This window comes from Trichechus manatus, unplaced genomic scaffold, assembly GCF_000243295.1.
Source record: "Trichechus manatus latirostris isolate Lorelei unplaced genomic scaffold, TriManLat1.0 scaffold00086, whole genome shotgun sequence".
NCBI classification, from domain to species: Eukaryota; Metazoa; Chordata; class Mammalia; order Sirenia; family Trichechidae; genus Trichechus; species Trichechus manatus.
The window spans coordinates 1,602,425-1,624,441 of record NW_004444022.1 but is presented as its reverse complement, the minus strand read 5'-3'; the positions used below and the strand labels follow the sequence as shown (position 1 = coordinate 1,624,441).

Sequence of the window (22,017 nt, the reverse complement as noted above, 5' to 3'; positions counted from 1 at the left end):
TATTTATTAAGATATCAACATATCTACAAAAAATGATACCAACAGATCTGAGAACAAGAACTAGAATGCATGTCTTCCAAGTTCCAGCTCAGTGCTTCTTCTAGCTTGCAGTAATACTGTAGGACTGAAGTAAAATACCTTGCCCACACTCTCATTCTCTTCCATCTTTTTTACTTTCCTTCCTCTGGTTAACCAGAAGAACCTATCCTGGGACCTAAAACTTATAGAGGATTTACTCAAGGGACTGAATGCCCCAAGCACAGCTGTTCTTTGACAAAATGGCATTGCATTAATTAAGGTAAAGTTTAAGTTATATAGCCAAAAAAGTCCAAAATAAAGTGGCTTAAATAAGATAGAATTTTATTTCTTGCTCAAATAACAGTACAAACATAAATGTTCAGGGCTGGTAGGTGAACTATGCCACTCTTCACTCTTGCTTTTATCTCTGGGACCAAGATGTACATTTCAATTGTAGCCATTCCCAACTATCAAGAAGGGAGAAGGAAATCCAGGGTAATCAGCATTGTCTGTAAGGAGATTATCTGAAAGTTGTATACATCAGTTTCTCTCATACTCTATTGTGCTGAACCTATTCATATGGCTATACTTAGCTGCAAGGTCAGCTAGAAAATTTAATTTCCTGTTAGGCAGCCATATGCCTAGCTAAAATCTAGGGAATTCTATTACTGAGGAAAGAAGCAGGGGAGAATGGAAACTGAGATATAATTTAGCAGTCTCCACTACAAAATTTGTTTCCAGTGCCTTCATTGTCCTTTTCCAATTTTTGTCTTATATGTTGGTTGTTGAAGGATGAAGCCTTCTTGCTAACTTACTCTGAGACCTGAAAAAAAGTGACTTCCTTTCTCTGAATCTTGTTTTACTCATCTGTAAAATGATGTGGTGCAATTGAAAGGGACATGACTGTAAAGGGAGGGAGGCTTGGATCTAAGTCCTGGCTCGCTTCTTGGCTGACAGTGTCATTGTAGGTAAGACCTGTCACCTCTGGGCTGATGATTCCATCTCTGGGACTTACCTACTTCATAAGCCTGTTGGAAATGTCAAGTGATAAAATGAATAATACATCTCTTTGTAAATTGGAAAGCATCACATAAGAAAAAAATCTGTAATGTTTCTTTTCCTCTACCTTTCCCCACCCCACCCAGCAACAGCAGCACTTTGTACTCTTCAGCCACCTTGTATTTTGTCCATTTGTCAAACTAATTCCATCTAAGACATCCTTAAGACTGAAGTTAGAACTCAGGGCTCCTGATTGTTATCCCAGTGTTCTTACCATAGTAAGTGCACTTCAAATTCCTATGTGGAAGATAGGCAAGCAAGGAAACACCAATAGATACTGAAACCTTCCATCTTTAATTGTGATTATGCAGCCAACATGGTGGGCAATCCAGCATTAGCAGGTCTCCTCCCTTTTCTATCTATAACATGGTTCGGACTTAACTTCCCCATATCTGAAAATGAGGGGTTAAGGGCCAAGTACTGATACCACTCTTTGGATTCCTCTAGTTATGGTCACATCTTCCTGAGCAACAAGGATGGGCTCCTGGGTTCCAGATACAAGAAAGCTGTATTCAGGGAATACACTGATGGTACATTCAGGATCCCTCGGCCAAGGACCGAGCTCGAAGAGCACTTGGGAATTTTGGGTAAAGGAATCCCACTTCCTTCTTAGTGTCTAAAACCCTGAGCTGCTCCTGATATATCATATCAGGAAGGCCTCTCCCCCTCTTCATTCTCAGCTTTTCTTTATGATATGCTGAAGCTATAGTCATATTTTATAAAGCAGCCATGAAAATAAGCACTGACTCATGTGCCATGGACTAAAATTTAATCAGACTAGATAACTCAAAGGGAGGAATGCATGAATTTTGCTGCAACTTGAACCAGATTTTCCCAGGCCTCTATAATTATGGGTCTCTGAGGATAATAGATTTAAACAGGTGCTAGAGGCAGGTGTAACTTAAGAATATCAAAGAGTAGGAAAAAATGATACAGGGAACCAGTATTACTCCTGTTCTGCAGTTTAATTATTGCTACAGCTTTCTTCACTTTTATAGGAGCCAATGGGTTTCCTCATTCTTGTCCTGTCCCAAAAGGGACCCACTGGCCTCCGAAGAGACCCCAGCCACTCTGTATTCTGGGCTGAACTTTCACTCCTTGCCATCAATGATTCCACAGAGCTTTGATTCCCTAGAGCCTTGGGCTATTATGGAGAAAGGATTGGGGTGGGAGAAGTGGGGAGAATTGGAGGCATAATCCTGTTGTTGAAGTATCCTCATCCTGTGGGTGGGCAAATCCCTGATTCTAGGGAGCTCCCTTGTATATCCCTCTCTTTAATGCCTCCTGTTTCACTGCTCCAATAATGGGACGTTTCTTCTTTTGCATATATTAGGTCCACTGATCAGAGGAGAGGTTGGTGATATCCTGACTGTGGTGTTCAAGAATAATGCCAGCCGCCCCTACTCTGTGCATGCCCATGGAGTGCTAGAATCTAGTAACAGCCAACCACTGGCTGCTGAACCTGGTGAGTGGGGACACTCAGTGAAGAGACAAAGGATGTGTAGCACCTCTGCTTTGACCCTATGGCTTTCTCCTTTAAAAAATGCTCTTAGAGTTCTGAAACAGGAATATTGGTTAGGACTAAGCCGTAGCCTGTATTTGTCACTATGAAATACTTGCAATCAGTCTCAGAACAGGCTACCTACCTTAGATCTTTTGCTTCATCAAAGACTGATCCCTAGCCCTGGTCACACACTGAGCCTTATACTGCCCTTAACCCTGAACATAGATTGAGCTTCTAACCCGCTATAGATTCTGACATTAACCTAGCTACTATCTGAGCTTCTAATCTTGGCTACAGTGTGGCCTAGTCCAGACCACAGACTGATCCCCAACTCCATCCATAGATCAGTTATTATCCTCTTGTTGTTAGTTGCCTTCGAGTTGGCTTCAACTCATGGAAACCCCATGCATAACAGAATCAAGCGTTGCCCAGTCCTGTGCCATCTTCATGATATTTGGTATGCTTGAGTCCACTGTGTATTTTGAGTGATTTCCAACCTAGGGAGCTGTCATGGATTGAATTGTGTCCCCCAAAATTATGTGTCAACTTGGTTAGGCCGTGATTCCCAGTATTATGTGGTTGTCCTCCATTTTGTGGTTGTAATTTTATGTTAAAGAGGATTAAGGTGGGATTGTAGCACCCTTACACAGGTCACATCCTTGATCCAATGTAAAGGGAGTTTCCCCAGGGTATGGCCTACACCACCTTTTATCTCTCAAGAGATAAAAAGGAAAGGGAAATGAGCAGAGAGGGGAGACCTCGTACCACCAAGAAAGCAGTGCCGGGAGCAGAGCGCATTCTTTGGACCCAGGGTCCCGGCATGGAGAAGCTCCTAGTCCAGGGGAAGATTGATGAGAAGGCCAATAGAGAGAGAAAGCCTTTCCCTGGAGCTGACGCCCTGAGTTTGAACTTCTAGCTTGGTAGACTGTGAGAAAATAAATTTCTCTTTGTCAAAGCCATCCAAGTGTGGTATTTCTGTTATAGCAACACTAGATAACTAAGAGAATTTGGTACTGAGAGAGTAGGGTGCTACTCTAACAGATACCTAAAATGTGAAAGCTGTTTTGAAACTGTGAATGGATAGAGGAGTGGAAGCAGCAGAGAACCAGCAGCAGCAGAACCAAGAGACCAGTGCAAGATGGTACTGGAGCAGACCCATGAGCGAGAGAGCTGAGTGCCTGTGTGCAGGAGGCTTCCTGGTGGAGTGGGGTGCCTCTGGGCACTGATCAGTGGAGCTAGGCTGGCTGACCCACGAAGCAAGGGAGCTGAGTGCCTGTGTGCAGGAGGCTTCCTGGTGGAGTGGTGTGCCTCCAGGCACTTATCGGTGGAGCTACAGAGATTTGGAACACTTGCCCCAGCAGGGCAGATGCAGGCATGAGGGCTGAGAGACCACAGGAAGCAGAAGCTGAAGAGACAAGGAACACAAAAAGCCAAGCTGCCTCAGTCTCAAAAGGTATGGCCATTACCTCTGGGGTTTCAAATGGTGGAGCCATGGCTTTTGGTGTTTCTAAGGGTGGAGTTGCCACTCAGATGGACTAGGAGAATGGTAAGCCTAAAGCCGAGGGAGCAGAGTTGCCGTCCCAGTGGGTCTGGAAAGAGGAGCTGAAGCCCAGGGCCGAGGGGCCGCCACTAAGAATTTGGAGAGTGTGGCCAATACTTAGAGTCTGGAGGGCAGGACCATTGTGTAAATTGTCTCAGAGAATAGAGGATTGTTTTCAAAGCCTTGAGGACTAATGTGTTGTGCCGACTTGCTTGGTGTCTGTTATCCCTTCTTTTCCTCCAGTTTCTCCCATTTGTAATGGAAATGTCTAGCTTGTGTCTGTTCTGCCATTGTACCTTTGGAAGCAGATAACTTGTATTCTAGATTTCACAGATGAGGAACAATTTTTGGGTTTTGGACTTAGAGTTAAGACTTTTGCTATGATATGATGGGGTGAATATGTTTTGCATGTTGCAAGCATGTGATTTTTGGGGGGCAAAGAGTGGAAGGTCATGGATTGAATCGTGTCCCCCAAAAATATGTATCAACTTGGTTAGGCCACGATTTCCAGTATTGTGTGGTTGTCCTCCATTTTGTGATTGTATTTTTATGTTAAAGAGGATTAGGGTGGAATTGTAACACCCTTACCCACTTCACATCCCTGATCCAATGTAAAGGGAGTTTCCCTGGGATGTGGCATGCACCGCCTTTTATCTCTCAAGAGATACAAAGGAAAGAGAATTGAGCAGAAGGGTGACCTTATACCACCAAGAAAGCAGTGCCGGGAACAGAGCGTGTCCTTTAGACTCACGGTCCCTGTGTGGAGAAGCTCCTAGTCTGGGGGAAGATTGATGAGAAGGCCAATAGAGAGAGAAAGTCTTTCGCTGTAGCTGATGCCCTGAATTTGAACTTCTAGCCTAGTAGACTGTGAGAAAATAAATTTCTCTTTGTCAAAGCCATCCTCGTGTGGTATTTCTGTTATAGCAGCACTAGATAACTAAGACAGGGGTTCACCTTCCAGCAGTGTATCAGACAATATTGTGTTATGATCCATAGGATTTTCACTGGCTAATTTTCAGAAGTAAGTTGCCAGGCCTTTCTTCCTAGTCTGTCTTAGTCTAGAAGCTCTGCTGAAACTTGTCCACCATGGGTGACCCTACTGGTATTTGAAATACTGGTGGTATAGCTTCCAGTATCACAGAAATACACAAACCACTACAGTACGAAAAACTGGCAGATGAGTGATAGCTTATCTTTTTAGTACAGACTAAATCCCAACTCAGTCCACACTAAGCTCCTAATACTGAATGTAAAGTGAGCATACTCTTGGCTACATTCTCTTCCATTTATTCATTCATTCATTGAATATATACTTACTGGAGGCCTACTGGGTGAAGAAACAATGTTAGAAGTTGTAGATGCAGTGATAAATAATACTTGTTCTTTCCCTTAAAGAATTGGGACTATTAGGATAGCAAGACAAGTAAACTGGTGATTACAGGTTATTTTAATGCAGTGTGATATGTGTTAAATAGGAGTTTTTACAGTGTGCTAGGGAAGTATAGAAGAAGATACCTAATCTAATGTTTCAATGGTCAAGACTGGTTTCCCAGAGGAGGTGATATATAAGCTGAGATCTAAATCAGTAGTTCTCAAACTTTAACGTTCATGAATATCACCTTAAAATTCAGATTGCTGGGCTTTACTTCCAGAGTATTTGATTTAGTATGTCTGTGATGGGGCTCAAGAATTTGATATTTCTAATAATTCCCAGGTGATGTTGATGCTGCTGGTTCAAGAACTAAACTTTGAAATCCATTGATCTAAAAAATAAGAAACAGGCATAAAATTGAAGGGTAGTGTGGGAGAATATCAGGGAAAAGGAAGTTCCAGATGTAGAGAAAGCAATGTGTAAAGGCCCATTAGTAAGAGAGATGAAAGTTGGAGTAGATGAAATGGGATAGATTCCATAAAGATCAATGAGGTAGAATCAACAGGATTTGGGGGATTAATTGGACATGGAAGATGAGAAAGAGAAGGATTCTTGAATGACACCCACATATTCGTAGGAATATTCTTGAATGATACTCAGATTTTTGGCTTGGGAAACCAAGTAAATAGTGATGCCGTTCACCAAGATAGAGAACATGTGAGGAAGGAGACAGGATCAGGGGAGGTAAGATGATGATGAGATCACCTTTGAATTTGTTGAATGTGAAGTGTGTATAAAACAACAAAATAGAGCTATCTAATAAACCTAAAGTTCTGGAACTCAGAGAAAAGTATGATCTGAAGGAATAGATTTTGGAGGCATCAACATTTAGTAATAATTGAAGACAGGAATGGACGTAGTCATCCCAGAAGATATATGAAATAATACAGTAAGAATTCCCAGATGAGACCCTGAGGAACACCAAATTATAAGGGATGTACCAATTGTAAAGTGAGCTTGAGAGGTAGCAAGGCAGGTAGGAGGAAATCTAGGAGAAGATAGTATCACAGGTGTTAAGAAGAAGAACATTTCCAGGATGGAGTGGTCAACAGTTTCAGCTGCTTCAGAGAGGTTAATAAGGTAAAGATGGACAATGTCTCATTGGATACAGCAACAGGAGAGTGGCTGGTGATCTTGATAAATTAGCTGGAAAAGAATACAGATTTGAATGGACTAAAGATTAATTGATAGATACAGAAGTGGAAACCGTGAGTGTGGTTTAATTTTAAGACATAGGCAGAATAATTTAAGGTGATGAGAAGGTCTAGGGTGTGAACAGGATAAAAGTAAGTGGAGGTGAAGGGCACTGGAATTGAGGAGGTCAAGGAACTGATAAGGCAGTGTTGGATAAGTCATACACAGGGAAATTGAAGTCACTCAGGAAGATGATGGAAATTGGGATGGAAGGGAAGACGGTGAGCCAGGTATTAAAATCATCAATAAATGACCAAAAAGGAGAGAAGGGATACATTGGAAGTAGGAAAATCAGTTAGAAGGTTGTCGTACTAATCCAGACAAGTGATGAAAATCGCTTTAACTAAGGGAATGCGGACGGAGAGAATTAGATGCATTTGACAGATGTTAGGGGAAAATCCATAGGATATAAAGATTGAACAGATGTTGAGGAGATAAGGGAAATGGTGGAGACTAGGATAACCCCCAAGTCTTTGTATTAAGCACCTGGATAGTAGTGTCATTCACAGAAAAGATAGGAAATGTAGAATTGGGGGGGGGCATATTTTTGTTTTTTTTAGAGTGGAAGATATTGAGTTTATTTTTACTTTTTTTGAATAAGAGGTAAGGCATTTGGTGGAAATGAGAGAGCTGTAAGGAAAGGAGGTTATACTCAGTTTGAGATGTGGGTCTGTAGCTTGGAAGAGACACCCAGCGTAGATATAGAAATTTCACAGTCATCAGAAGCTGCAATCGATGATAGTTGAAATCACGATTATGTATGACATCACACAGTGAGATAATGTGTAGTGAGAAAATAACATTCAGCTGAGAATGACAATTTGGAACACCATCACTTAAGGGGAGGTGATCTACCCTAAATAATTTATAGATTTAGGGCAGTTCTGATCAAAATCACAATTTGGATATAAGTGCACTGAAATAAAATATATATAAAGTTCATTTGAAGAATAAAGAATACCTGGACAAGAAGAGCCAAGACATTTCTGAAAAACTTAATGAAAGAAGACAGTACAACCCAATATTAAAACATGTTATAAAGGTACAACAAGTAATGTAGTATGATACTGTAACAAAAAAAAAGATCATATTACCAGAACTGACTCTTTTGATTTGTTCTTTTTCAAGATTGCTTTGACTATTCAGGGCCCTTTGCAGTTTCAATTTGAGGATTAGCTTTTCCAATTCAGTAAAGACGGCCGTTGGAATTTTGATGGGGATTACATTGAATTTATAGATGGCTTTAGGGAGTGTAGACATCTTGACAATATTATTAAGTCCATTGACTTTGAGTTATTGTTTATGGGGATGTAAACTTTGGCAACAGATATCGATGGTTGCACAACGTGGTCGATGTAATTGGACTTACTGAATGGTACACTGAAAATTGTTGAAATGGCAAATATTGTGTTTTCTATACTTTACAACAATATAATATTTAAAAAAGAGTTACCATGGGATGGTAGGATTATAGGTTATTTTCACATTTAAAAAATAATTTTCTTTACTGTTTGAATTAAAAATCAAAACCCTGATATTTAAAATACTGCCTTATTTATCAGACACTGTGCTAAATAATTTTCATTCATGTTCTCTTTTAATTTTTACAACAAAAGGTAGGAATTATGCCATTCTCATTTTACTGCTGGTGAAACTGTCTTTGGTTTTAAGTAAGTTGTCCAAGATGAAACAACTAATTAAATAGTGGAGGATACATTACATTTGTTATTAGAAAACAACAAAGAAGTTATTTATCATTAAGAAAAATGATGATGTAGAAATATATCGAATAACATGGAAAGGTGTTTATGATATGTTAACTGATTTAAAAAAAAATGGTTACAATACAATCGTCCCAGAAGACCCTTATACTTAGTCTTGGGTACAGACTGTGTAGATTTTTGACACTGGATATTATGGGTTGAATTGTGTCTCCCCAAAATACATGTTGAATTCCTGGCCCTTATACCTGTGGATATAATGCTGTTTGGCAATAGGGTTTTCTTTTCGTTATGTTACTGAGATCATGCCAGTGTAGGGTTGATTCTATATCTAATCCCATCTAAGTTATAAAAAGAGCAGAATAGACACAAACACACGCAAAGGAGAAGACAGAACACATGTGAGAATCAGAATGATAAAATAAATGAATGAATGGATAGATAGATCAATTGATTAGTAGAAGAGAATAAAAATCCCTGAAACAGACCAAGCATCTGCCTCTGTCAGTAGCAGTAGAAATACTATGACTCTGTTACTAGCTCCACACTTCTGCCTTCTTCCTTCATTCTTTTCTTTTTACATTTTCTTTTATTGTACTTTAGATGAAGGTTTGCAGAACAAATAGTTTCTCATTAAACAGTCAGTACACATATTGTTTTATGACATTGGTTAACAACCCCACCACATGTCAACACTCTCCCTTCTCGACCTTGGAGAATCTTTTTTATTTTTTTTTTTGTGGTGAAAATATACATAGCCAAAGATGCATCATTTCAAAAATTTCTACATGTATAATTCGGTGACATTGATTACATTCTTCCAGTTGTGCTGCTATTCTCACTATCCTTTTCCAAATTATTCCATCACAATTATCTTCAACTCACTGTCCCCTAGTCTTCCCACAAAACTTTTTGAGTTGCTGTTGTCAATTTGATCTCACATAGATAATTCTTTTTCTTTTTTTTGTACTTTAGATGAAGGTTTACAGAACAAATAGTTTCTCATTAAACAGTACACGTATGGCCCTATGACAGTGGTTAACAACCCCACAACATGTCAACCCTGTCCCGTCTCAATCTTAGGTCCCCTATCACCAGCTTTACTGTTCCGTCCTTCCTTCTAGTCCTAGTTCCTGGACTGCTGTGCCTCATTAGTCCCTTTTTGTTTTATGTGGCTGTCCAATCCCCGGCTGAACGGTGAACCTCGGGAGTGACTTCACCACTGAGCTAAAAGAGTGTACAGGGGCCATACTCGGGGTTTCTCCAGTCTCTGGCAAGCCAGTAAATCTGGTCTTTTCTTGTGAGTCGGAATTTTGTTCTACATCCTCCTCCATCTCTGTCCAGGACCCTCTGTTGTGATCCTGGTCAGAGCAGTCAGTGGTGGTAGCTGGGCACCACCTAGTTGTACTCGACTAAGTCTGGTAGAGGCCTTGGTAGCTGTGGTCCACCAGTCCTTTGGACCAATGTTTTCCTTGTGTCTTGTTCTCTTCATTCTCCCTTGCTCCTGAAGGGGTGAGACCAGTGGAGTATCTTAGATGGCTGCTCATAGGCTTTTAAGTCCCCAGATGCTACTCACCAAGGAAGAACGTAGAACATTGTCTTTATAAACTGTGTTATGCCATTTGAGCTAGATGTTCCCCGAGAACATGGTCCCCACAGCCCTCTTCCCAGCAATTCAGTCCCTCAGGGACTGAATTTGGAAGTATCTATGGAGCTTCCATGACCTTTTCTTGTACCAATGTTGTTTCTTGTCAGATCGAAGGACTCCCTTGAATAATTCTTGTAAATTTGGGTTTGGTTTTTACATAGTCCCTTAATTTATGTTTATCTGGAAATGACCTAATTTCACCATCATATCTGAATGAGAGTTTTGCAGGATATATTATTCTTGGCTGCAAAGTTTTTTCCTTTCTAGGTTTTATATATGTCATCCCATTGACTTCTTGCCTGCATGGTTCCTGCCGAATAATCTGAGCTTAGTCTTATGCTTTCTCCTCTGTATGTGACTTTTTGTTTTTCTCGAGCTGCTCTTAGGATTCGTTTGTCTTTGATTTTAGTGAGTGTAATTATGATATGCCTTGGTGATTTTCTTTTGACGTCTATCCTATATGGGGTTCGTTGAGCTTCTTGGATGGTCAGCTTTTCATCTTTCATGATATTGGGGAAGTTTTCTGTCAGCAGTTCTTCAGTGATCGTCTCTGTGTTTTCTGTTTTCTCCCCCTGTTCTGGAACTGCAATCACTTGCAGAGTTTTGCTTTTGATTTTATCCCACATAATTCTCAGTGTTTCTTCATTTTTCTTCTTTCTTTTTTCTGATTTTTCATCAGAGTTGTATCCAAGTGTTTGTCTTCAATATCACTGATCCTCTCTTCCATCGTTTCAAACCTGCTCCTCAGACCTTCTATGACACTGTCCATTTCTGAAATCTTGTTGTTTATCTTTCAGATTTCTAATTGTTGTTTTTGTATGATTTCTAGTTGTGAATTTATTTTAGCATTTTTTCCTGTATTATTTCTTGAATTCTTTCATTTTTGTCTGTATTTTCCATGAATTTGTCTGCCTTTTCCATGAATTTGTCTATTTTTCCTCATTTTTGTTTGCTTTTTACTTTAACTCTTGAATAGCTCTGAATATTAGAGATTTGAATTCTCCGTTAGGTAGTTCTAGTGACTTTTCTTTTACTGGAAGGTGATCTGGTGTTTTATGTTGGATGCCTACTGGAACCTTCCTTTCCTATTTTTGTATATGGTTTGATATTGTCTGCTATCTTCGGGGCATTCAGTATTTTCCTCATTTATTGATTGTAGATTTGTTTCTTTTGTCCTGCTTTTTTGTTTTATTTGGTTATGCCTGAGCAGGCGGGCTGTGCATTCTTTGTTGTTTGCTCATCTGTGGGCATGATACTTTTCACCTCCTTATTCAATGGGCAGGGTCAGTCACTAGGTATGGTACAGCAGGGCAGGTCCAGCTGAAGGGGAGTTGCTGAAATGGTTGTTTGTGGCACGTACTAGGGCCGACAGGGAAGGCTGGGAATTAGTGCAGGGCAGGTTCCAGTAGGCCGTGACTGTGTGTTTGAGGGTGTGATGTTCAGCACACAGTGCAGGTAGGCAGGAAGGAGAGAGGAGATTGTGATGTGTGGCACTAAGATGGGTATGGTAAAGAGGAGAGAGGAACAGGAGACAAAAACACACACAAAGAAACAAAAAAGAGTGCTAAGGGAGCTTGCTGTTGGAGTGGAGAGATGAGAGACTGAGAAATGGAGAAAAACAAATGGAAAAAAAAAGAAAAAGGGTAAAAAATGAATAAATAAAAGTTAGAGGAAAAAAGAAAAGTCCCCAGGGATCCCACTGGTACGGCCACTAGGAATGGGGAAGTTTCTCCCAGGCTGTGAAGTATAGCCTGGCTAGAAGGGGTAAAGGTGTCACACAGCACCAGGTATTCACGAGAAAGGAAGAGAAGGTAAATATAGAGACACAAGAAACTGGAAATGAAGAAAGACAAAAAGAGAAAAAGAGAGAGAAGAAAGCAAAACAAAGAAACAAAAAACCCAAAACAACGAAAACAAACAAACAAAAACAAAAAAAAAGATAAAAGAAATGCCCCCAAGAATGTCACTACGCATCTGTGCAGAGTAAGGGAGCAGCTCCCAAGCCACACAGTACTTCCTGGCTAGAAGGGCTCCCAAGCCAAGAAAAGAAAAAGAAAACAAATAAACAGAACAAATGAGAACAAATAAACAAACAAAAAAAGCCCCTGGGGTCCCACCAGCATGGTGGCACGGGATGGGAAGCAGTTTCACAGTCAAGTGTTGTTTCGCAGCCTTTCAGGAAGAGCAAAGGTGGCACATGGAGCCAAGTATTTGAAAGAAAGGAGGAGAGGTGGTGAGAGGTAAGGAAGAAATCTAAAGAATCAGAAAAGGGCAACACCAGCAGGCAACAAATGGCATTCAGGGAGCTGGCGAGTGCGGACGGGTTGAATCCAAGTGACACTGGAGTGAAGCCAGTGCTTTCCAGCAGCAGGAAGCAGAAGAGGCTGAGTAGGGGTGAAGAAGGGTGGGGGGTGGGAAACCATATATCACTGGTTACTGGTTGTTCTTTCTCCTTTTGGAAACTCCACAAAGCTTCTTTCTCATACCCCTGTTCGCCAATCTCCAATAGGAGTCCAAGATGGTGGATTTGTGCCATGGTAGCCGATAGAGGACCTCTGCATCTATCTCTCCTAGCTCTCTGTTACCAGTTTCTTATTCCATTCAGTGCTTGGCTAAGTTCTTTATCTCTTCATTTGATGCCTAGTGTTTCAGGATTGGCATGTGCCTCTGTTTAACTTAGTTTTTCGGATCTTTTCTGTGGAGGGTCAGTGTGGTTCTTCTGTCTATAGCACCATGTTCCCTGGAAGTCTATTCTTTTTTTTTTATTTGTATTTTAGATGGTTTACAGAGCAAATTAGTTTCTCATTAAATAATTAATACACATACTGTTTTTATGACATTGGTTAACAACAACCCCACATGTCAACACTGTCACTTCTCGACCTTGAGTCCCCTATTACCAGCTTTCCTGTCCCCTCTTGCCTTCTCATCCTTGCCCCTTGGCTGGTGTGCCCCATTTGACTGAAGGGTGAACCTCGGGAGTGACTTCATTACTGAGCTAAAAGGGTGTCCGGGGGCCATACTCTCTGGGTTTCTCCAGTCTCTGTCAGGCCAGTAAGTCTGGTCTTCTTTTGTGAGTTAGAATTTTGTTCTACATTTTTCTCCAGCTCTGTCCAGGACTCTCTGTTGTGATCCCTGTCAGAGCAATCAGTGGTGGTAGCCAGGCACCATCTAGTTGTACTGGACTCAGTCTGGTGGAGGCTATGGTAGTTGTGGTCCATTAGTCCTTTGGACAAATCTTTCCCTTGTACTTGCTTTCTTCATTCTGTCTTGCTCCAGAAGGGGTGAGACCAGTGGAGTATCTTAGATGGTTGTTCACAAGCTTTTAAGACCCCAGACGCTACTCACTAAAGTAGATGTAGAACATTTTCTTTATGAACTATGTTATGCCCTACCTTCATTCTTAACCAGCTCCTCACAAGAGAGGTTATTAATCTGATTAGTCAGAACTCAGGTTGTGTGTCGTTAAGTGTCTTACTAGGGTGGAGTGTTACTTTTTCTTTCATGTCAGCACTCCTCCTTGCACTGCTGCTTCAATGCGGTAAGTTGATCTGTGTCTGCAACTGGGTGAACTGGATGGATGAGTTATGACAGGACCTGTACTGCAGACCTAGAAACCTTAATTTTGTAAGACTGGAAAGAGGAAGCACAAAGCTTTTTTCTTCAACTCATCTGTTATTAGAACTCTACAATGGTGGTTAGTGGACACTATCTCTATTAAAGAAACTGGTACTTTGAATCTCATTTGGCTACTATTCTTGTTTTATATTGTGGTAAAATATGTATTATAAAACAATGTGCTGTTTTACCATTTTTAGAAGTAAAATTCAGTAGCATTAATTATATTCACAATGTTGTGCAGCCACCACCGCTTCTTTAGAAAATTTTTCATCATCCAAAATAGAAACTCTGTACCCATTAAACAATGACTCACACTTTCCCCCTCTCTCTCATTTACCCCTCTTAATCTCTAATAAACTTTGGTCTTTATATACTTACCTATTCTAGATATTTCACATAAGTGGGATCATAAAATATTTGTCCTTTTGTGACACTTATTTCACTTAGCATAATGTTTTCAAGGTAAATCCATTTTGTAGCATGTATCAGGACTTCATTTCTCTTTATGGTTGAGTACTATTCCACTGTATGCATGTACTTCATTTTTTATATCCATTCAACCTTTGATACACATTTAGGCTGTTTCTACTTTTTGGCTATTGTGAATAGTGCCACAATGAAGATTGATGTACAAGTATCTGTTGGAGTCCCTACTTTCAAGGGTGTATACCTAGGAGTGGAATTACTGAGTCAGATGGTAATGCTATGTTTAACTTTTTGAGGAACCACCAAACCATTTTCCATAGTGGCTGAACCATTTTACATTCCAACTGGCAATGCATGAGTGTTCCAATTTCTCCACATTCTCTTCAGTACTTGTTATTTTCAAATTTTCTGATAATAGCTATCCTTGTGGTTGTTGTGTTCCGTTGAGTTGATTCCGACTCATAGTGACCCTTGTGACAGAGTAGAACTGCCCCATAGGGTTTCCTAGGCTGTAATCTTTACAGAAACAGATTGCCAGATCTTTTCTATGCAGGGTCACTGGTGGGTTTGAACTGCGGAACTTTAGGTTATCGGCTGAACACATAACCATTGCACCAGCAGAGTATCTATAGCCATCCAAGTGGGGGTGAAATGGTATCTCACTGTGGTTTTAATATACACTTCCTTAATGACTAATGACGTTGAACATCTTTTCATGTCCTTATTTGCCATTTTTTACATAATTTATTTTATTTTTGTTGTTGTTGAGAATATATACAGCAAAATGTACACCAATTCAACAGTTTCTACATGTACAATTGAGTGTCGTTGATTACATTTTTCAAGTTGTGCAACCGTTCTGACTTTCCTTTTCTAAGTTGTTCCTCCCCCAATAACATAAAGTCACTGCCTCCTAAGGTTCCTATCTAATCTTTCGGGTTGTTGTTTTCAATATAAATCCATATAAATAGATCTTTAAAAGGGCATAATGCTCAAGGTAGACATTCTTTACTAGTTAAGCTAAACTATTATCTGGTTTTAAGAAGACTTCAGGGAATATTTTTGGTTTAAGTTTTAAAAATTATCTCAGGGCAATAGTTTTGGGGGGTTCTTCCAGCCTCCATGGCTCCAGAAAATCTGGATTCCTTGAGAATTTGAAATTATGTTCTATATTTTCCCCATTTTGATCGGAATCTTTGATCAAAATGTTCAGTAATGGTAGCCGGGCACCATCCATTTTTTCTGGACTCATGGCAGAGGAGGCAGTTGTTCATGGAAGCAATTAGCCACGCATCCATTTACTCCTCCTATTCCTGACTCTCCTTCTTCCTCTGTTGCTCCAGGAGAATAGAGAGAAGTTGAGCCTTGGGTGGCTGTTTGTATGTTTTTAAGACCCCAGTCACTACACAGTGAACTAGGAGGTAGAACAGAAGCACTAAACACAATATTAGGCCAATTAACTGGGATGTCTCATGACACCATGACCTTAAGCCTCCAAACCAAGAAACTAAATCTCATGAGGCTGTACATAATCAGTCTCAGCAGCTACTCTTTTTGTCGATGTAGTAAAATATCTATCATACAACTTTTGTCAGTTCAACTTTTTACAACTTATTGACAGTAATTACAATCATAGTAATTATCTGTGCAACGCTTCCCTTAACCATAAAACAAATCTTAGTACTTCTTAAGCAATCCCCCCCGTTCCTGCCTCTGATAACCACTAAAAAACTTTGGTCTCTATACATTTGCTTGTTCTTGTCTTTTTATATAAGTGAGGTCATACAATATTTGTTCTTTGTGACTGACTTATTTCATTCAGCATGATGTCTTCAGCTCCATCCATACTGCAGCATATATCAAGACGTCATTTCCTCACTGGCTGAGTGATATTTCATAGTATGTGTGTATCACATTTTGTCTATCCATTCATCTGTTGATGGGCATTTAGATTGTTTCCACCTTTTGGCTATTGTGAATAGTGCTGTAATGAACAATAGAACTTCACTGATGTTCAAGTATCTGAGTCTCTGCTTTCAAGTATTTTGAGTATGCAACTAGGAGTGAAACTGCTGGGTCATATGGTAGTTGTATTTTTAGTGTTTTGAGTAACCGCCACACTGTTTTCCACAACGGCTGTACCATTTTGCATTTCCATCAGCAATGGATAATCGTTCCAATTTCTCTGCATCCTTACCAACTCTTGTTATTCTCTCTCTGTGTGTGTGGGTGTGGGTGTGGATGTGGGTGTGTTTATATTAGCCATCCTAGTGGAGTGAAATGTTATCTCATTGTAATTTTGATTTGCATCTCTCCGATGGCTAGTGACGCTGATCGTCTTTTCATATGTCTGGTCATCATTTAAATATTCTATTTGATAAAATGTCTATTCAAGTCCTTTCCCTATTTTATGATTGGATTATATGTCTTTTTTGTTAAGTTGTCAAAGTTTTATATATATTTTAGTTATTAGATTCTTATTGGATATATGATTTCCAAAGATACTCTACCTCTATAGCTTGTCTTTTCACTTTTTTGGTGAAGTCTTTGGATGAACAAGAGTTTTTATTTTTTATGATGTCCTATTTGTTTATTTTGTCTTCTACTGTTTGTGCTTTTATTATTACATTAGATAATCCATTGTTCAAAGTTAGGCCCTGCATTTTCTTCTAAGAATTTCATGGTTTTAGTTTGTGCATTTAGGTTCTTAATCCATTTTGAATTTGTGTATGGTGTAAGGCATGGATCCTGTTTAATTTTTGTGCATGTGGAAATCTGATTTTGCCATATTTTATTTGGATAAATGTTTATTCAAGTCTTTTGTCCATTTTTAATTGGTCATTTTGTCTTTTTATTGTTGAGTTGTAGGAGTTCTTTTTGTATTCTGGATATTGACCCATTCTCAGTTATATGGTTATCAAATATTTTCTCCCAATCTGTAGGTTGTCTCTTCATTTTTTAATAAAGTCCTTTTTTTGCACAAACATTTTTCATTTTGATTAAATCCAATTTATTTTATCTTGATGCCCAAGCTTTGGTGTCATATTTAAGAATCCATTTTCAAAAAAATGTCTTGAAGCTTTACTCCCATGTTTTCCTCTAAGAATTTCAAAGTTTTAGTTCCTATATTTATGTCATTGATACTTTTTGAGTTAGTTTTCATATATATGGTTTTGGTATATGTTCAACTTCATTCTTTTGCACATCGAGATCCAGTTGTTTCAGGACCATTTGTTTCAGAGACTCTTCCTTTCCTATGAAATGGAATTGGCACATCGATTCGCTATAGACGTATAAGCTTATTTCAGGAATTTCAATTCTATTCCACTGGTCTATTTGTATAGCCTTATGCCAGTACCAACCTCTTTTGATTCCTTTGGCTTTACAGTATGTTTTGAAATCAAGTGGTGTGAGGGCTTTTACTTTGTTCTTCTTTTACAAGATTGTCTTCACTATTCGGCGCCTCTTGTAATTCCATATGAATTTGAGGCTTCTCCATTGCTGCACAAGAAGCTGATGAAATTTTGATAGGGATTGCATTGAATCTGTAGATTGCTTTGTATAATATTGACATCTTGATAATATTAAATCTTCTAATCCATGAATATGGAGCCCTGATGGTGCAGTGATTAAGATTTTGGCTGCTAATCAAGAGATTGTCAGCTTGAACCCACCAGTTGCTCCTTGTAAACCCTATGGGGCAATAGTTCTACTCTGTCCTATGGGGTTGCTATGAGTCGGAATTGACTCGACGGCAATGGGTTTGGGTTTTTTGTTTTAATCTATGAACATGGGGTGTCTTTCCATTTATTTAGGTCTTCTTTAGTTTCTTTCAGCAATATTTTATTATTTTTCAGCATACAAGTCTTTCATCTCCCTGGTTAAATTTATTCCTAAGTATTTTCATTCTTTTGGATACTAGTAACATCCCCACTTTCATTTGTGTTTTAGTTGTTTGCATCTTCCCTCTCCCCCCCTCACCCTTGGTCTACCTAAATGTTTGTGAATTTTATTGAACTTTTCAAGGAATCAACTTTTGGTTTTATTGTTTCAGTCTATTGTTTTTCTATTCTATATATAATTTATCTCCATTCTGATCTTTATTATTTTCTTTCTTATGGTTACTTTGGAATTAGTTTTCTCTTTTTATATTTCCTCAAGGTGTAAAGTTAGGTTACTCATTTGAGATATTTCTTCTTTTTAATGTGGACATTTACAGCTACAACTTTCTCTCTGAGTACTATCTTCACAGCATCCCATAATTTTCTATGTTGTGCTTTCCTTTTCATTCATCTCTTAATATTTTCTAATTTCCCTTGTTATCTCTTCTTTGACCCGTTGGTTGTGTGATAGTATGTTGTTTAATTTCCACGTATTTGTGAAATTTCCAGTTTTTCTTCTTTTATTGATTTCTAGCTTCTTTCTCTTGTGGTTGGAGAAGAATCTTTGTATGGTTTCAATATTTTTATATTTATTAAGACTTGCTTTGTGACCTAACATCTGGTCTATCACTAAAGAGTGATCCATGTGCACTGGAGAAGAATTCATATTATTCTGATGTTGGGTGAATGTTCTATATATGTCTGTTGTGTCTAGTTGGTTCATAGTGTTGTTCAAGTCCCTATTTCCTTATTGATGTTCGTCTAAATGTTCTATCCATTACTGAAAGTGGTGTACTGATGTCTCCAACTATTATTGTGCAATTGTCTACTTCTCCCTTCATTTCTGTCAGTGTTTGTTTCCTATATTCTGGGCTCTGTTGTTGGATGTAAACATATTTAAAATTGTTATACCTTCTTGATGAATTGAACATTTTATGATTATAATGTCCTTCTTTGTATCTTGTGGCAGAATTTAATGTAAAGTCTATTTTGCCTGATATTAATATTGCCACCCCAGCTCTGTTTTGGTTACTATTTTCATGAAATATTTTTTACACGCTTTCACTTCCAACATATTTGTGTCTTTGCTTCTAAATTGGGTATCTGGTACATAGCAGATCATATTTTTTATGTATTCTGGCAATCTCTGCCTTTAATTGGAGAGTTTAATCCATTTACATTTAAAGCAATTATCCATAAGGAAAGACTTACTTCTGCCGTCTTGCTAATTTGTTGTTTGTGTGTGTGTCTTATGCTTTCTTGTTTTTCATTTCTCCAGTATCACCTAATTTTGTGTTTAATTGACTTCTTGTAGTAAATCATTCTGATTCCCATATTGTTTATTTTTTGTGTATATATTTTTAGATTTTTTCCTATACCAATCCTTCCTCCCTTTATGTTGTTGTCAAACATTCCATATTTATACATTGTGTGCCCAATAGCATAAATTTATAAATATTTTTATGCATATGTCTTTTAAATCATGTCAGGCATAACAAGTATTATAAACCAAATATACCATAAAACTAGCCTTTATATTTGCCCATGAAATTACCTTTACTGGAAATCTTTTTTTCATCAGACGGCTAAAACCAAAAACCAAACCATTTGCTGTCAAGTCGATTCCAACTCATAGCAGCCCTATAGGACAGAGTAGAACTGCCTCATAGGGTTTCCAGGGAGCAACTGGTGGATTCCAACTGCCGACCTTTTGGTTAGCAGCCTGAGCTTGTAATCACTGCACCACCAGGGCTCCTTCATATGGCTAGTGTCTTTTTATTTCAACCGGAAGGACTCCTTTTATCATTTCTCATAGGGAAGGTCTCGGGGTAACAAACTCATTCAGCTTTTGTTTATATTATCTCACTGTCTTCTGACCTCCATGGCTTCTGAGGAAAAATTAGTGCTTAATCTTATTGAGGATCCCTTCTATGTGATACTTCATTTCTCTCCTCTACTTTCAGAATTCTCTCTCCCTCTTTTTTTAATTTTGGTAAATATATATGTAAGAAAAATTTACCATTTCTACAATCTTCACATGTATAGTTCAATGACATTAATTATGTTCATCATGTTAATCAACCACCATCCTTATCCATTCCCACATTTTTTATCACCCTTAACAGAATTTCAGTGTCCCTTATGCATTGAGTCCTCCTTTTTCACTCCCTCCTGCATGCCCCTGGTGACCATTAATACACTTTTGTTTCTTTATATTTGGATTTTGAGACTTTGGTTATAAAATGTCTCAGTGTGAATTTCTTTGGGTTTATTCTACTTGGAGTTAGTTGAGCTTCATGGAAGTGTAGATTCATGTCTTTTGATAAATTTGGGAAGTTTTTGGTCATTATTTCTTCAAATATTCTTTCTGCCTCTCTCTCTGTTCTTCTTATGGGACTCCCATAATGTGTATGTTGGTCCACTTGATAGTGACCCACAACTACCTTAGGCTCTGTTTATTTTCTTCATTCTTTTTCCCTTTTGCTCCTCAGATTCAATAATTTCAGTTGTTCCATATTCAACTTCATTGATTCTTTCTTTTTCTAGTTCAAATCTATTGTTGAACCTTTCCAAAGAATATTTCATTTCAGCTATTTTACTTTCCAGTTTTAGTATTTCTGTTTGGTTCCTTTTAGTAATTTCTCTTTATTGATATTCTTGTTTTGTTCTAATATTGTTTTCCTGATTTCCTTTAGTTCATTGTCTTTGTTTTCCTTTTACTCTTTGAGAATATTTAATACTGTTGTTTTAAAATATTTGTCTACTATATCCATTATCTGGGCTTTCCTGGGGATGGTTTCTGTCACTTTATTTTGTTCTTTTGAATGGACCATCCTTTCCTGTTTCTTTGTATGCCTTGTGATTTTTTTTGTTATTGTTGTTGTTGAAAACTAGACATTTGAATATTATAATGTGGTAACTCTGGAGATCAAATTCTTTCCCTTCCCCAAAGTTTGCTGGTGTTTTTTATTTGTTGGTTGGTTTGTTTGTTTTTAATTATTGAAGTCTGTAGTAATGTATTTATTTAGTAACTTTCCCTAACTATTTTGAAAAGACTAAAGTGTCTGTTCCTTAGCTTGTGTCCACCTAGAAAATACTAGTCAAACACTCAGTCAAAACAGAGATTTCTTTAAATGGTAAGAGAGGAAAAACATCCAAAAACTTCTCCCAGTCTTTGCAGATTGGCAGTGTGGTGAGGGGATGCTATGTCAACACGTAGCCAGTCTTGAGCATTGATATCAGCCCAGGTTGAAAACATCAGGTCTTCGCAGGTATTTTCTGAACATGTGTGTGACTTTCTCAATTCCCTCATATAAATGGTGCTTTTGAATGCCTATATTTTCAAAGAAACTCTCCTGGGATTCTTCTCTCAGTCCTTAGGATCCTACTATATGCTTCATTCACACTTTTTAGCCCCAGGTGGCTTCAGCCAGTTACACTTTTCAGGCACTCCTGGTCACTTTTCCACCTCGCCTGACCTCTCAGATAGGCCAAACAGAGACAAATGCTTTGCTTCAGTCCTTCAGGCAACCCCTCCCCCCACGGACAGATTAGAAAAAACACACAGTAATTTGTGAGTAAAGTCTTCTCTGCTCCTTCTGAAGCCAGAGACAATTATCCCTCTCTAGGAATTCAGGCTGCCACTTTTTATGATAATTGGCGAAGCCAGGAAGGGAACGAGGCATGGGGCCATAGCAAACCAAAGTTTTCTTACTATTTTGACATTGGCTTTTTCTTGATTGGTATCCCTGGGTGATGCAGTCAATGCACTTGACTGCTAACTAAAAGACTTGAAATTCTAAGCCACCCAGAGACACCTCAGAAAACAGGCCTGGTGATCTACTTCCAAAAAAACCAGACATTGAAAACCCTGTGGAGGACAGTTCTACTCTAACAGACATGAGGTTGCCATAAGTCAACGTCGACTCAACAGAAACTGATAGTGATGCTTTTCTTGATGAAGCAGCTGTTA

The 22,017-nt window shown here is 38.7% G+C and overlaps 1 protein-coding gene across 3 annotated transcripts in view; it reads left to right on the top strand.

The window, feature by feature from the left end:
* HEPH (hephaestin) overlaps nt 1–22,017 on the top strand; it is a 224,063-nt gene that overhangs the window by 117,119 nt on the left and 84,927 nt on the right. For all 3 annotated transcript variants that reach the window (XM_004381519.1, XM_012557005.1, XM_004381520.1), the window contains 2 exons: nt 1,525–1,664; nt 2,411–2,542. In XM_004381519.1, coding sequence (XP_004381576.1) covers nt 1,525–1,664; nt 2,411–2,542 — 272 coding nt within the window. The remainder of the gene's footprint in view (nt 1–1,524; nt 1,665–2,410; nt 2,543–22,017) is intronic.